This window comes from Lepidochelys kempii, chromosome 10 (assembly GCF_965140265.1).
Source record: "Lepidochelys kempii isolate rLepKem1 chromosome 10, rLepKem1.hap2, whole genome shotgun sequence".
Lineage (NCBI taxonomy): Eukaryota > Metazoa > Chordata > Testudines > Cheloniidae > Lepidochelys > Lepidochelys kempii.
In genome coordinates, this window is record NC_133265.1 from 35,200,110 (window position 1) to 35,217,228 (window position 17,119).

The following is a 17,119-nucleotide window of genomic DNA, read 5'->3' on the forward strand; positions in this document are numbered from 1 at the left end:
TGCCCCTTCATGCTTAGGCCACCATTCCAGAGGACATGCTTCCATGCTGATGACGCTTGTTAAAAAAATACGTTAATTAAATTTGTGACTGAACTCCTTGGGGGAGAACTGTATGTCCCTTGCTATTTTACCTGCCTTCTGCCATATATTACATGTTATAGCAGTCTCGAATGATGACCCAGCACATGTTGTTCATTTTAAAAACACTTTCACTGAAGATTTGACAAAATGCAAAGAAGGTGCCAAAGTGAGATTTCTAAAGATAGCTAGAGCACTTGACCCAAGGTTGAAGAATCTGAAGTGCCTTCCAAAATCTGAGAGGGATGAGGTGTGGAGCATGCTTTCAGAAATCTTAAAAGAACAACACTCCGATGCGAAAACTACAGAACCCAAATCACCAAAAAAGAAAATCAACCTTCTGCCGGTGGTATTGGACTCAGATAATGAAAATGAACATACGTTGGTCTGCACTGCTTTGGATTGTTATCGAGTAGAATCTGTCATCAGCATGGACGCATGTTTCCTGGAAAGGTGGCTGAAGCATGAAGGGACGTATGACTCTTTAGCACATCTAGCATTTAAATATCTTGTGATGCTGGCTAAAACAGTGCCATGCAAACTACTGTTCTCACTTTCAGGTGACATGGTAAACAACAGGCAGGCAGCATTCTCTCCTGCGAATTGTAACCAAGTTTGTTTGTCTGAGGGGTTGGCTGAAGTAGGACCGAGTGGACTTGTAGGCTCTAAAGTTTTACATTGTTTTATTTTTCAATGCAGTTATTTTTTGTACATAAGTTTACATTTGTACGTTCAACTTTCATGATCGAGATTGCACTACAATGCTTGTATGAAGTGAATTGAGAAATACTATTTTGTGTTTAGTGCAAATATTTGTAATCAAAAATATAAAGTGAGCACTGTACACTTTGTATTCTGTTATAATTGAAATCAAGAATGTTTTGAAAATGTAGAAAATATCCAAAAATATTTAAATAAATGGTATTCCATTATTGTTTAACAATGTGATTAATCGTGATTAATTCTTTTAATCACTTGACAGCCCTACTGAAAATTTGTCTTCTCCGTCTGTGACAATGTCACTATCTTGGTCTTTATTAAGATGGCAGTGCTGTGAAATAGCCTTTTCTTGTAGCTGTGTGGGAGAAAATCAGTTAGAGTGGTTCTCAAGCTGCTAATCTTGGAGAATGAAACTATTGGGTTCAGAAGTGTAACAATTAGTATTGTTCAGTGCTCTTTCTGGATGGGAAGAAAAGGTGTCTGAACTCACTAGGATCACCTGAGAATGTGTCATTACTCTACTGTGCTATGTCATGGAGCTGACTACACATCTGAAGGCATGGAACACATTCCGTGCAACGCAGAAAACTTGTGTTTGGGAGAAGAGCCTGAAGCTCACTTGCTTTGTCTTATCGTTGCACATACTGGTATTTCATCTAAAGGGACATTGTCAAGTACCAAAAGCATGTTTGTGAAAATCTTTTCTAAGACTAGTGCTAAAAAGTCATGGAAAGATTTCTGTTTAATTCCAATGAAAAATTGTTTGTATGAATAGAAATGTTCCCCTGCAGTGTTTGCAGCACATTGTTAATACATGAGTCAGCTAGTGAACCTTAATACAAACAAAAGTGAAAGGGCTTTGTTTCCTTTCACTGTAAGCGCAGGGTGAAATGCAGAAAGCAAACAGCATTTGGTGAGGAACACATGGTTTTAAAAAACCTTTCTCTGTGTTGTTAATATTGGACTTTTAAAAAAAGTTCTAACCGTGTGGCTGTGTTCCTTCATAGGAACTCCTGTTTCAGTATCAAGTATCTTTCCTTAGAGCCCTGCTCAGTTCATTCTAGGACATTAGATAACACCAAGAAACACTTAATGAGTCTCATACGCATGTTACAGTAGTCTGTGAAATGCTCTTGTAACATGTGACCAGCCTTTAGACCACAAATCAGTAAGTGAAATTGATTCTAGAACAATGGTTCCCAAACTGGGGTTCGCGAAATGTTACAGGGGGTTCTTGGGAAAAAGTTCCCTAAGGGTGGACAGAGTTGTCCCTAGGGAGCATGGGACCAGCAGCCCAGAGCCCCTGGACTTCAAGAGCTAAGCAGATCAAAGCAAGCATATCTATCACACTGAGGAGAATTAAACTTCAAGGCTCCTTATAAGAAATGGAAAAGGAGGTGGATATTTTTTGCTGTTTTTAAAATTAAATAGGCAGCTAGTATTGTTTTTAAAATTATTATGAAAAACAAGTTTAAGCTTTGTAGTAACGTGTGTTGTGTGCCTGGACGGCTCAAGACCTGAATGCGTATGTAGGAGGAACTCTTTGAGTTGGCTTCTTAAATACCTTCATGCTGTTTCACATCTGATACTCCGTGATGAAACACAGGAGCCTTGTCTTATAACAGGCTTATTCAAAGGTGATACAAGCTATGAAAGTGAGATCTTGGAACAGTGTTGCCGTTTTCATAATGTAATAAAAATACTATAATGATGAATAATAATTAATAATAAATAGTGTGTAATAAGCATGATATAAAAATAAATTTTATATTTCCAAGATCACTGCTTTTATAATTTATACTCCGGTAAAGGAGAAAATCCCTGGAAATATTCATTTTTAGGAGGGGGTTCAAGAGGTTTGACATATTAGTGAAAGGGGTTCACAGGTTGTTAAAGTTTGGGAACCACTGCTTTAGAATAAACTGAGTGACTGTACATCGTGTCTCTAATCTGTTGGACGTTCTACATGTGGTGTCTGGCACTGGGGAGTGAATGACCACACTTCAGCAGAGGGGATATCTAGGTTTGTGTAGAGAAGAGAAGTGCCAATAAAGTCCCAAGAGTTAAGCTGCTAAAACTATTATAATATTATATTATTATTATTATATATTAGCATAAGCCATGCATAAGGCTAAGATTTAGTCATGGGTATTTTTGGTAAAAGTCGTGGACAGGTCAAGGGCAGTAAACAAAAATTCATGGCCTGTGACCTGTCCATGACTTGTACTATATACCCCCTGGCTAAATCTTGGGCGCTCTGGAGGTGGGGTGCTGGGGGTGTTCTAGAGGGAGGGTACCAGGGATGCTTTGGAGGAGGAGCAGGGGGCGGACCAGGGAACTGCTGATGCTCTGGGGCAGAGGGTGGCCTGGGACCATCGCTGAGGGTAGGGCTGGGGGGGGGACGACAATAGCCTGAGACTGCCCCAGCAATGGCCAATGTGGCTGGCTTGGGTAGCCCTGGGGTCAGTTGCACTGGTGGCTGCAGAAGTCAGAGGTCCCAGAAATCACTGAATCCGTGACAGACTTGCAGCCTTAGCCATGTGTACTTTTGACTGCATTCAAAGCAGGAGAAAGTTCTTGTTCGTAAACCTCTGTCCTTGCTTGTAGGAATCGGAGGAGAATTATTCCAGGTTAAAAGGAATGGAAAAGGGCCTCTCCCCCCCCCCCCCCCCCCCCGCTTCCCGGATATATCTGTTAGAAAAGCTAGATCTTGAGTTCCAACTGAATACACTAGGGTTGACTTAGCCACTAGAAATGTGAATACCCTACAGTATGCACTTCTAGAGTAACATGGTCTGTTGGGGAACCAGCCAAGATATTTCCTACACTCTGTTTTGTGTGTAGCATCTCCCTTCACGTTGGCAAGTTAGTGTTCCTAGTAATTGGTAATGCAGCTTGCCAGTGACTTTTGTGTTATGGGGGAGTTCAATGCTCTGAATACCTGGCCTCGGAGATAGCCTCTTACACAGGATGTTCATTCCCTTGGTTCCTTTCTTTGTGGGTATCCATCCACTTGTGTTATAGTTAGCAGCTTGTTAGCAGAGTGGCTGCAACATTCCCCCATATGCTGCATCAAGGAAGGACTGAAAACGCTTGGACTCCACCTTTTTTTCCCTCTCTCTCCAGTGGAAGATATTGGGGGTGGCATTTTTAACTGTTTTAAAGAGGACAAGCTGATGTAGATGGTGCAATGCAAGCTTTCCACATCCATCCCTGCATGTGCACCTCAATCCTGATCTGCAACCCCACCTTCTTTTCACCCAGGGTCCCGTGCAGGGCTGCATGTGCATTTCAGTAATGACTAGCAACATGGTGTACTGCACCACCACTGCTCTTCTCAGGTAGCCAGTCATGTCAGCATTGACTACCAGTGTTGATGTGGAAAGGACAGCTGTTACTTGAGGAATTTCTCTAACACAGGGACCTTTCTGGTTTTGATGCTAGCTGTCTAGAATAGAAAAGCGTAGGGCATCAAATCCTCCAGAACCTACAATCCTTCCCTTCTTCCAAATTCCTTTTGTAAGATTAATTATGGGGAGAAGGAGGAGAAAATTGGAAGTAATTGTCCTCTGGCCCAAATTAATTGAATGGAGAAGCATTAAGTGTCTCTGCTTTAACATTAAAATCACACCTTTGTGTTGTGTCCCTTTTTTTCCCAGTTCCCAGTTCTGCAGGATAACTTGGAAGTATACCTGGGACTACAGCAGTTTGTGGTCACTTCAGGGACAGGTAATAGCACTCTCCAGTGTTACATTTCTGAGTTCTTTATACACTTACTTAGCTGTAAAAATGTTGTATTCATGCATTAAGCTCTTGCTTGCTGTCAAACTGTCCATTACTACTTCAGCATCAATATTCTAGAGGTTAACCCTAAAATTCTTCACACCTGGATGCTTACACACACTGCATAAGGGCTCAGCATTCAGAAATATGAGTTTGGTGTTTGTTCTCTGAGGAATCTGCTTTCTGGTTAGAAATATGGTTTATATTGATATGTTTTCTCATTGATTCTGGTACTTGAAACAGGAAGACTGGTGGGGAGCACAGAGATGTAGCATGGTTGATATAGGTAAATGACTGTCAGCTTTTCCACTGGAAACTCCATTCAGAAAGGGCTCGTTTTAATTTGGTTTGGGCTTAAACTCAGAATCAAGCTCTCAGAATGTGGAAGCATTTTTGTTTAGGATTAAATGAAAATTAGTTGAGAATACTTGAATGAGAAGATCAAGGAGACAGTGGCATTTATGCTAGTTTGTGACTCTCTGCTAACTGCCATTCCAAGAGCCTGTGTGTCTTGGTGGGAAGAAGGAATAAAACTATTCCCAACCTACCAAAAGAGTTTAATCCCGAAGAGAGAAACAGGACCCTCTTTCAGGCTGTTGGCTCGCCTTGTGGGCTAGCTGTTTGACAGCTGAGGAAAGGGTGGGTGGGGATATTAACTGGTTGAGAGATTTAATTGGGGGGTGTACAATTTATACTAGCTAGACACATGTTTTTAACCCTTTAGAATGTATCACTTCATTAAGCCTTCTGACATGGCTGTTAGAAAAATCTGCTGTATGCTAAATATCACAAGACGTTCATGTTATCCACATCATCACTTAGAGAAGTTAAACACAAACCACCTAATATATTAAAATACGCGCATGTTAAATGCACTAAATCACTGCAGTGTATGCTGATGGCAAGCTTCATTACTTCTAAGCTGTTTAACTGTTACAATTCTGGCCCTGGCTCCCAAGTATTTTTTTTCTGGTACTCTGGCTGCCTCAGTGGGTCAGTAGAGTACAGTGATTTATTGCACAGACAAGGCTCCAGAAGCTTACCATGCCAGATATTAACAATTTGTGGATTATGTTCTGCACCCAGGTTTATGGCCTCTTCCGACTTAGAACTGTCACTACACATGTTCATGGAAGGCTTATAGACAAGGGTGTATAACAGAAGTTGGTTCAGGAACTGGCTTTTCATCTAAGAGGGGCATGGATCAGAGCAGACAGCTTAGACTCAAGTACAGCTTCAGGATCATACTATAAGGTGCCTGTTTTAGCAGTTTCACATCTTGCAATCTTGATGGAAATAGCTCCTACATTTCAACATCAGTGCTGAGACTAAATTGGCATGAGTGAAAAAATATGTTGTTTTAATGTTCAATTGTTGTCTGAACAATTGAAAGGAAAGCAAGGAAAATTCTTCAGCTGTCCTCATTGTCCTTAGGCCTGTGCATTATAATATGTATTTTCCAGCAGAGTGTCCCATGCTAGGTGACACTGTACTACTGGGAAAATAGAAATAAACATCTACATTATCCATATCGTGTTATAGCCTAGTCTATGAAAACAAAATTCCAGGATTCAGTATGTTGCATGTATCTGGGTGCTGTGACTGTAGATAGTTAGCCACACATTGTGTTTGCCTCTGAATTTAATTCACCCAGGTTACAAATGTGGTTTTGTTGTTGTTTTTCGAGGAATTTTTGTACTCTGTTGCTATACAGACAAACAGCAGAGGGAGCCAAACTAGCAACCTTATTCCCAGAGCTGGGATCTTCATTTTTTTTAATGTCAAACAGTAACCAAAAAAAGACTTCTGTTAGCTACACTTTCATCCAAACAAAGAAAAATGGCTGGGGAACTTTATTTTCAGTCGTCTTTAAAGAGAATTACAATGATGGGCAGTGAGAACTTAAATCTATCTGCAAAAACTATATTTGACAGCGTCCATTTAAACTTATTTTATTCATTCTTTCCATCATTTGTATGGTGCTCAGAGCTGAACTGTGACCCATGGGATAGTTAATTTAAAGAGACTGCTTGTAATTAAGTTAGCACAAAGTCTGCATTTCCTGTAGTTACATAATTGGGTTTCTTATCTGAAAGAGCTGTATTTATTACAGATATAGGTTACATGTGCTTTGTGCTTTAATTTTATAATATTTGAGGGGGAGAGAGAGGGAGGGAGACACTCCAAACTGCCTGAATGTTAATCAGTGGTTAACAGCAAACCGAAGAGCGTTTACACTTGAATCTTGCCTTGCTTTATGGCTAACGGACCACAATGTCATTTCAGGTCAGAGGCTGAATATCACTGCAGAGAATGACTGCCGACGCTTGCACTGCTCCCTACGAGACCTTAGCTCCCTGCTGCAGGCTGTTGGCCGTTTAGCCGAGTACTTTATTGGGGATGTTTTTGCTGCCCGGTTCAACGATGCCCTTACAGTAGTGGAGAGGTAGGCAAAAGGTTACTGCATCAGGGAATAGTGCTGCCATCCCTCCACCAGTGCAGAGGAACTGTTTACGACTTTTAAGGCCTGCCACCCCCACAATGAATAGCAAAAAACACAAACTACCTTCTGCAACAGAGTAACTGGAATGCCAGTCTACCAAATGCCAGAGGTATTGCTTCACCAGTGCTAAATTTCTCAAATATACTCCTGTAATCCTTTAAATACATATTTTAGAGATGAACATCTAAGTAATCAATTATTGCTTAATTCTGAACAATTATTGGGGAAGTCGAGTCCACTCTTATGATGTAACTGCAGCTATTCTGATCTAATGGAACTGAGGATATAATTTAATTACTTCAGGTATTCATCACCCAAAACAAAATCTCCGTTGGATGTCTGTCTGTCTGATAAAGTACATGTAAGAGCTGGAAATCAGATTTCCATTTGACTCTTCTCAACTCCCAAATAAGCATATGTTTAAACACAGCTTATACATAGTCCTGTGCTTACATTCAGAAATACTGTACCTATTCCCTTGCATCACAAGCAGACTTGGTCTAAATGGCCCTGTTGTGCTAGACAATCTAGAGTGAGAGTGTGTGTGTGTGTGTGTGTGTGTGTGTGTGTGTGTGTGAGAGAGAGAGAGCATTTAGTCAGTGTGCAGTCTAGCTGAGTGCCATGTTATGATAAAGTATATCCTGGTTGTTCTTTATGTACACGCATATCTGTATTTTACAATTCCTACACACTCCTTGATTTGCTTCTTCATTGGCAGGCTGGTCAAGGTAACACTGTACGGGTCTCAGATTAAACTGTACAACATTGAAACTGCTGTGCCATCTGTATTGAAACCTGACCTTATTGACGTGTGAGTATGAGACTTTTACTGCAAAACCAAAATTATACCGTAGGCTTCCAAAGGGTTTTCCTGCTATTGGTGTTCACAGGACCAAAAATCATGAGTGGAAGTGTCTGAATTTAGGTCCCTTATTTCTTTTCCCTAGTGGGGAAGCATTGGAATCCCAAGGACTTGTCAGTATTTTTCTCCACTTACTTTCCATGCCAGGTGATACACATTTATCCTCCAGTGTCTCCTAGCTGACCATGAAGAAGCTTTATGGTCACAGTCCCCAGATCAAGGCTAACCAGCTGCTCTTCGTACTCAGACCACTGTTTCCGCCAATTCATGTTCGTAGCCCAGCTGCCTAGTTTCATTCATATGAGATTTAAATTAAAAAAAAGATCAGTTAGGGTCAGAGATGAAAAACAGCTCCCATGTTGGCTCTAAATGCAAGCAGTGATAACAGCCCATAACACACCTTGTACTGACCACAAGGAAGCTCAGTTCTCTTGAAGTGTTAGGGTAATTAAAGTAATCATGTAAAAATGGTAGCATCTTACATGCCTGCTCTGGGTATGTAGTCTGAACTTATGTAGCAAATGTTTTGTTACTTCTGTTAGTGCCTGTACTACTATGGGAAAGTGAGCCAGGTTCTATTCTGGCCCAGGCATCAGCAGAACTGGTAACCAAGTTAAAATTCCAGAGCTAAATGCTGCCCTCTGCTAAATTCTGCAATCCCACTTCAGATAATGCACTTGCATGGGTGTTACTAAGGATGGGAATTTAGTCCTCAATCTTTATTACTGTTTGGTACATGAGCCAGAACACAGATTAATTCTCAGATTTCAGGATGAGTATGTGCCTTTGTAATCTATAAAACCCATTTCTATCAAGTTATAAAATGAGGAAATTTGATCCACAAGTTAAAACTTGAAGAGACTCCACATTTAAAATAGAATACCACTTTAATGGTCTTCATCTCTCCATTCTGCTCTGTTGAACATGCCTTTTTCTACCAGCTGACCTTGTGAGCAGGGTTTAAACATGTCCTTTTGAAAAGTTTCTTTTGATTTGTGATTGCATGCTGGTAATTTGGTTTTATCACATAGTCCCCTGAGTCTCTCTGCTATTAATCCAAACTTAGTGTTGCTTACATTAGGTTCAAACCAAGCTTAACTTTTCCATGTTAAATAGCTCTATTGTCCCTTTCTCATAACAGCCCTGCCAGTCTGGAATTCTTCTGGATTTGTTGGCCTGTTTTCATCTACTTGCTATCAATAATTCCAATCCTCCTGTCAGTCAAAGCAGAAATCCATATTGCTCTAGTCTGACATCAATTTAAGCCATGCTTACTTCAGTCTGTTACTGAAGTTAAGGGGAGATAAGATTGAGGTCTATAAAATCATGACTGGTGTAGAGAAAGTAGATAAGGAAATGTTATTTACTACTTCTCATAACACAAGAACTAGGGGTCACTAAATGAAATTAATAGGCAGCAGATTTAAAACAAACAAAAGGAAGTGTTTCTTCACACAATGCGCAGTCAGCCTGTGGAACTCCTTGCCAGAGGATGTTGTGAAGGCCAAGACCATAACAGGGTTCAAAAAAGAACTAGATAAATTCATGGAGGATAGGTCCATCAATGGCTGTTAGCCAGGATAGGCAGGGATAGTGTCCCTAGCCTCTGTTTGCCAGAAGCTGGGAATGAGCGACAGGTGATGGATCACCTGATGATTACCTGTTCGGTTCATTCCCTCTGGGGCACCTGACATTGGCTACTATCGGAAGACAGGATACTGGGCTAGATGGACCTTTGGCCTGACCCAGTATGGCTGTTCTTATGTTCATAGAATATCAGGGTTGGAAGGGACCCCAGAAGGTCATCTAGTCCAACCCCCTGCTCAAAGCAGGACCAACCCCAACTAAATCATCCCAGCCAGGGCTTTGTCAAGCCTGACCTTAAAAACCTCTAAGGAGGGAGATTCCACCACCTCCCTAGGTAACCCCATTCCAGTGCTTCACCATCCTGCTAGTGAAAAATTTTTCCCCAATATCCAACCTAAACCTTCCCCACTACAACATGTTCTTAAGTTGTGTAACTTTCACCTCCATCTTCTTTCCCTCAGCACTATCCGTGAGGATCATTCTGGTCTGTTGCTTTTGACATGGCATTGAGCCTGAAACAGAGCACTTGAAACACCAATCCAGCAGTTTATTTTAATTTAACCTCTTGCTAACTTTCCTGTACTCCTGACAGATGCACAGTGGAGCTATAATAGCACAAGGGTGCAGTTATGCCACCTATCTCAACGCACTTGGTGGGTGCAGGTACTAGGGCAAATGCCAGTGCCGTCCTCAGGCATACGCAGCTGCGTAGGGCACCATGAAATTTGGGGCACCAAATTGCCTGAAATTGCGTGGTGTCCTAGGCAGCTGCGTGCTGCATATGCAGCAACACAAGCCCTATCCCCTGGCTGCCCCCTCCCCCCCCAACCCCATGGGCTGCGCCCACTGCAAGGGGCAGGGCTGTCCCTAGGGGAGTGTGGGGCTCCGGACAACTCCCTCCGCCACACCTCTTACCCTCCCCCCCGCTCTATCCCGGCCCACCCCCATTCTACCTCTTCCTCCAGTGACCCCTTAGCAACCTGGCCCCAGCCCGCTCCACTCCGCCAGCTCCCAGCTGCGGCGCTCCACTTCTCGCTGCCAGTGAGTGCAGGGAGGTTGGAGAAAGGACGTCCCCCGCACTCGCCGGCAGCGGGAAGCGGAGCGACGTGGCCCCAGCCCTCTCCACTTCCCTTGCCCCAGCCCCAGCCCCAGCCGTGTCGCTGTGGGGGTGGTTAGGAAAAGGTCCCCCGCCCCACCGACTCACCAGTGGTGGGAAGCGGAGCCCTGCGGCTGGGAGTTGGCAAAGTAGAGCTGGCTGGGGCCAGGCTGCTCCACTTCCTGCCGCTGACAGTGAGTGCGGGGGTGGGATCCCTTCCCCGAGCGACACAGCTGGGGCCTGGGCAAGGGAAGTGGAGCGGGCTGCTCCCGGTCCCCCACTAATCCTCCTGGCTACTATGGGCCTGTGGAGCCCCCCAAAGTGCGCCCCCACAGCTCCTGCCTCCCAGACCCGGGGCCGTAGGGCACCCAAATGGCTAGGGATGGCCCTGGCAAAGGCAACATTTTAAAGTAACTGAACTTATTTACTGTTGATTGAACTCCCAATTCATGTGATAATCCCTGGCAAAAATAGTCTAGAGTTAAGCTGTAGACACTGAGGGAGGTGCGCAGTTTAAAACAACAAGAAACAAACATTATCTTGGCAATACAAAATTAAGATAAGCCTAAAGTCAGCAAGATGTAAACTTCTTTCTCTGCTCACCTTCCCCCTGTGAACACCCAACAGTGGGATGGAGGTTTTGATAAAGCCATTCAGTTTGCTGCCACAGGCAGCAGAGATCTTACAAATCTGCTCCATGTGCTTTATTTGCACATTGTGCCAGCTACATAGAGGGAATGCTGGAGTGTGGGGCTATGGTTTAATGCATAAAATATCTGCCCATGTGAAGCCCACCGCCAGAAGTCCTTGGCATGTAAGCGCTCTAATTTTTGGTCCAACCCTCCATCTTCATAGTTTTACAAACAAGGTCTTAAGTCTTGCTGTATGACAACTTTCACGTTTGAAATCCTGTAAACTCCTGGGGAATGAATCTAACCAGGTGTCTTTCAGTGAAAGGTGCAGCACTTTGTTTGACTGCATCTGGCTCGGAAGAAAAGCTTACTGTAGTTATTTAAAGACTCCCTTCTGTTTAAAAGATGTGGAAGTGTGCAGACTTGACTTCCGTATTCTGGTTGATAGACCAGTTAAGTTACTGGTCAGTGTTTGATGTTGTGATATCTGCAACCTTGAGGCTCAGAGTATTGCTTAGTTTTCAGTTCTATGGGCAGAGTTAAGGTGGATTGAAAAACTTCAAGTATACTTTCAATCCAAGTATTTGGAGTATTCAGCTCCAAACTTTCAAGTGACTTAAGTACAGCCTTTGCGTTGAATTTTCAGGCTTTGTAATGTTTGGGGGGGGGGGGTGTTTGTGTGGACTAGAACATTCTCAAGGGAGTCCCCTGTAAGTAACTGATAGGTGTTTAGTCTTAAAATTTACCTTAAAGTTCCCAGGCTGGGAATTTCCTTAGGTGTCTAAAATATATATTGAATTGTTCAGTGATGGGAGTCCTGCAGTCTCCAACCTGTGTGGGGCCAGCCCCCAAACTGTCCCGGGAGCAGGGTTCCCTTTCTACCACCAGTCAAGTGGATAGGTACATAGGGATAGGACACGTAAAATGAAACTAGCTGGTTTGGGGAGTAGTCCCTAGACTGCTAGAGGGGTACCCACTCTTCACATGGGCAAGAGCCGGTCTAGTGTCCCTCCCCATTCTCCCATCTTGACTGCGTGCTGCTTCTGCCCCTCCATCCCTGTTGTGGCTGTTACCATTGAAGCTATGCGGAGTTAAGAACTCTACAGAATTCATCATGTCACCATAAATTGCTTTTATTTCCTCCCACATGCACACCTAATAAAAACCGTTACAAACGAGACAGATATCTGGCCTTATCAGGTGCTTAAATATGGCCATGAGTGTGGTTTCAATCAGATTGAATCAAGCTTAGAGGTGGAGGGATAGCTCAGTGGATTGAGCATTGGCCTGCTAAACCCAGGGTTGTGAGTTCAATCCTTGAAGGGGCCATTTAGGGATCTGAGGTAATAATTGGGGATTGGTCCTGCTTTGAGGACCAGGTGACCTCCTGAGGTCCCTTCCAGCCCCGATATTCTATGAAGCACATACCAAAGAGTTTTAAGGGGGAGGGATAGCTCAGTGGTTTGAGCATTGGCCTGCTAAACCCAGGGTTGTGAGTTCAATCCTTGAGGGGGCCATTTAGGGATCTGGGGCAAAAATTGGGGATTGGTCCTGCTTTGAGCAGGGGGTTGGACTAGATGACCTCCTGAGGTCCCTTCCAACCCTGATATTCTATGATTCTATGAAGCTTGGCCAACTGTTGTGCCAAAGGAAGTTCTGGAAATGTTCCAGAAGTGCAGCCATCCTATTTTTCTCTCTCTCAAAAAAGTCAGGTCCAGTTTGCCTTAAAGTTTCCAGAAATTCTAATGCACATGTTAAACTTCAGACATGGACAGTTCTGGATGTCTTATAATGGGAAAAGCTATTGTCCACCTTAACTCCGGGGAAAAGAGTGCCTCTCCGTAATACATCATCAGAGCTACTTTACTGTATTCGAGACTTCTGCCATCCTGTTGTGGTTCTTCTGGAATGCCCTTTATCACATCTTTGTTATAACTGTCTCTCCCTCCTTCCAGCCATGCTCAGTCGCTGGCAGCATTGCAGGCTTACTCTCATTGGCTAGCCCAGTTCTACAGTGAAGTTCATCGGCAGAATCCAGAGCAGATCATCTCTCTAGTCTCCACCGCCCTGGAAGCAATTATTCCACTCATCAGCTCCAAGGTACCTTCATCAAAAAAGGCGAATACTTCTCTGAGAAACAAGAGGATAAAACCTGAAATTAACATCCAGCCTTCCATGCAGATGCTACTCTTGTCTCTATGCATTTAGCAGGTTGGCCCTCAGGACAAGTGAATCTGCAGATGAGAGGTTCTGTTTGTTTGCCTATGCAATGCATTTGTCTGCTTTCCAAGAACATGGTGAAAAACTTGGTGAGGTGTGAAGGTAGTGTCACTGAGACAAAAGCTGCCTTAAATAGCATCCTAGAAATAAATGACAGAGCTGCAAGAGCAGCCTCTTAAATAAAGATGGATTAATAAAGGTCTAATTATATTGTGGCTCCTTTAATCTGGGAGTTGAGAAATCTTCACACTCGGTGGTAAGGGGTTGACCTGTGTTCTGATTAAAGGCCACTGAATACTGACTTGTGCTTGAAGGCTAGTTTGTGTGAATATTCTGTCTGTCCGATTCAGTGTGCTCTTGAATACCAGTGCTGTGTCCCAGAAAGTCCACTGTCTCTTCTTGATGCTGTGTGGGACTGAGTTACTGCAGAGCCTAAGAGAACATGCTTTCTTTTTCAGGTGCAAGAGAAGTTGCTGTTGTCTGCATGCCATTTGCTGGTCTCGTTAGCTACCACAGTGCGGCCAGTGTTCTTGATTAGAATCCCAGCAGTACAGAAAGTTTTCAACAGGATCACAGATACCTCAGCTCAGCGGCTTCCTGATAAGGTGCTGTTTGACTCTAACACAAATGCAGAATGTCAGTTTAATTCGGTGCCCTGAGGAAACAATATCACAGCTTTTACCACCATGGTACATCAATTTCAGGGAAAGAGACGTTACTCCTGGATTCTATAAACATTACATGCAGCAATCTGAGTGTCTTGGATACGTCCGTGGCCTTTAATGTTTAGAGTAGAAGTACTAAAAATGAGGAAAAACATAAAATTCACAAATCTCATTAAACAACAACTTAACTTCCCATAACTTGTACCTGATGTCCTGGCTGTTTTATGATGGCAAGAGCTCTGAATTATCTACACTTGATAGTTTTGTTTCTGAACCTCTGCATTCTAGGGCTGACTGTGACTCATGGGGAGGAATATTTCCATTCAGTTTCCTTAGTCTGCATTCCCAGTTTAAATGCTGATTTGTATTAAGTAGTACTTAAAGGCCCTGGCAAAGATCAGGATCTCCTTGTGTTGAGGACTGTACAAACCTATTGTCCCAAAGAACTTGCAATATAAATAACAAGACAGACCATAGGAAGGAGCAAGGAAGTGTTATCCTTGGGCTTGTGTACACAGTGCTGTGGACTGTAGAGGGGCCAATTGCAGAGCTCACCGAAGTGTTGCAATCTAACTGCCCTGTTTGGACACTAGTGGTACAAACTAAAAGGTGCCCAGTTTGTATTAACGTATGTCCCCTTTCAAACAGGACTCTGTTAATGTAAGCTAGATAGCTTTTAGGATACATCTACGCTGCAGTAAAAGACCTGTGGCGCAGCTACAGCTGGCCTGGGTCAGGTGACTCTGGCTGTGGGGCTATAAAATAGCGAAGGGGAGGAGGATCTCAGAGCCTGGATTCCAGCCTGAGCCCAAACATCTACATTGCTATTTTTGTCCCTGCAGCAGGAGCCCACTGAAACACTCTGTGCTGCGTTTTTTTTATTGCAGTATAGACATACCCTTGGTTCATGCCAGCAGTGTCCACACAGGGCAGTTAGATCACAGCACTTTGGTGGGCTCTGTAATTCACATCACTGTAGTCCACGCTGCTGGGCAGTGTAGACAAAGCCCTCATTATTCAGATGCAGAACTGAAGCACAAAGATTGAGTGAATTGCTCAAGGTTACCCATCCGATGAAGAGGGATGTAGCCCATGAAAGCTTATGCTCAAATAAATTTGTTAGTCTCTAAGGTGCCACAAGTCCTCCTGTTCTTTTTGCAGATACAGACTAACACAGCTGCTACTCTGAAACCAGAGTCTGGGAACTGAATCCAGATCTGAGGCTGGGTCTAGTGCCTTAATCACAATACTCGCCTTCCCCTTCTAGTTTGTAGAGCTGCAAGATTTCAGCTGCATGTTGAGTTTAATGTCTCTTTTATTAAACTTGATTTTCAGGGCTTATGCTAGAATCGCACTTCCATATAAAGTGAGAGAGGTCTCCCTTAAATGAGGCAATAGCAGGTTCCTTAAAGCTGCATTGTTTCAAGGCTTAATGTTTCGTTGATTCCAGGCCCAGGTGCTGGTGTGCAGAGCGCTCTCAAATGTGTTGTTGCTGCCATGGCCAAATCTCCCAGAGAATGAGCAGCAGTGGGCAGTTCGCTCAACCAACCATGCCAGTCTGATTTCTGCCCTCACAAGGGAATACCGCCATCTGAAATCCAGTGCCATCCTGCCACAGAGGAAAGTGCGGTTGGAGGACAGTAAGTGCTCTGTTTCCTGAAATGAGCCATCCACCAGGGCAGCTGCTGATAGGGAATCATTAAGCAGAGTTGTTTCAATAACTGCACTAGCTGGAAAGCCTGTACTCAGAGACTTATTTGGGGGGCTGAGGTGTGAACAGTTAGATCAAATGACTATTTATGCGACTGTGCTTCCCACCTTTTCAGTGAGTGTTTTAAAGGGAACTTTTGCTCCAGTGAGTTGTCAGTACACTTCTTTGCTCTGAGAGCAGGATCAAGTTGTTGTTGGGACGGGTTGGATCACAGAAACCCCCTTGGGGCTGCCAAATTATATGCCAAGACTACTTCTGCCCCTGCTTTCCCTGCCAGCTTGGGACTCTACCCTGAGTTGTTGAGGCAGACACGCCAGTCTGCTCCAACACAGACCCAGGGTCTGAACCACGTGCCCCAAACCTGCAGACTCAACTGAAAGCAGCTTAAGAAGTGTTCCTGTCTTTAACACTCAGATGCCTAACTCCCAATGGGGTCCAAACCCCAAATAAATCAGTTTTACCCTGTATAAAGCTTATACAGGGTAAACTTATAAATTGTTTGCCCTCTATAACGCTGATAGAGATGCACAGCTGTTTTCTCCCCCCCCCCCCAATAAAGCTGACAGAGATATGCACAGCTGTTCTCCTTCCCCCCTCCCCCTGGGTATTAATACATACTCTGGGTTAATTAATAAGTAAAAAGTGATTTTATTAAAAACAGAAAGTAGGATTTCAGTGGTTCCAAGTAGTAACAGACAGAACGAAGTGAATTACCAAGCAAAATAAAATAGAATACGCAAGTCTATGTCTAAGAAGACTGAATACAGATAAAAACCTCACCCAGGAAGCTTCCTTTTACAGACTATTCTCCCTCTAGTCTGGGTCCAGCAATCACTCACACCCCCTGTAGTTACTGTCCCTTGTTTCAGGTATCCTTGGGGGTGGAGAGGCTCTCTTTAGCCAGCTGAAGACAAAATGGAGGGGTCTTCCACGGGCTTAAATAGACTTTCCCTTGTGGGTAGAGACCCCCCTCCTCTCTCCTATGCTAAGTCCAGCTCCAAGATGGAGTTTTGGAGTTACATGGGCAAGTCACATGTTCATGCATGACACAGTTTTTACAGGCAGCAGCCATTGCTTACATGCTACCTTGAACGTCCTTAGGTAGACTTTTTATGTGGATTGGAGCCTTCCAAGATCCATTGTGCGTTAAGTGCTTCTTGATTGGGCATTTAACTTGCAAATTCCTTTCTGAAGAAGTTGACCAAATGCCTTACTAAGTTTGTTTTTAAATAACCAAGAATACAGCCAATATTCATAACTTC

The 17,119-nt window shown here is 43.5% G+C and overlaps 2 protein-coding genes across 5 annotated transcripts in view; both read left to right on the forward strand.

Annotated features, from left to right (window-relative positions):
• XPO6 (exportin 6) overlaps nucleotides 1-17,119 on the forward strand; it is a 113,672-nt gene that overhangs the window by 75,866 nt on the left and 20,687 nt on the right. For all 4 annotated transcript variants that reach the window (XM_073362840.1, XM_073362839.1, XM_073362838.1 and 1 more), the window contains exons 12-17: nucleotides 4,458-4,527; nucleotides 6,868-7,027; nucleotides 7,803-7,895; nucleotides 13,217-13,361; nucleotides 13,940-14,086; nucleotides 15,597-15,786. In XM_073362840.1, coding sequence (XP_073218941.1) covers nucleotides 4,458-4,527; nucleotides 6,868-7,027; nucleotides 7,803-7,895; nucleotides 13,217-13,361; nucleotides 13,940-14,086; nucleotides 15,597-15,786 — 805 coding nt within the window. The remainder of the gene's footprint in view (nucleotides 1-4,457; nucleotides 4,528-6,867; nucleotides 7,028-7,802; nucleotides 7,896-13,216; nucleotides 13,362-13,939; nucleotides 14,087-15,596; nucleotides 15,787-17,119) is intronic.
• Nucleotides 3,716-17,119, forward strand: part of DECR2 (2,4-dienoyl-CoA reductase 2) — a 108,669-nt gene continuing 95,265 nt past the window's right edge. The window contains exon 1 of the mRNA XM_073362843.1: nucleotides 3,716-3,725. The gene's annotated coding sequence lies outside the window, so the exon portion shown is untranslated. The remainder of the gene's footprint in view (nucleotides 3,726-17,119) is intronic.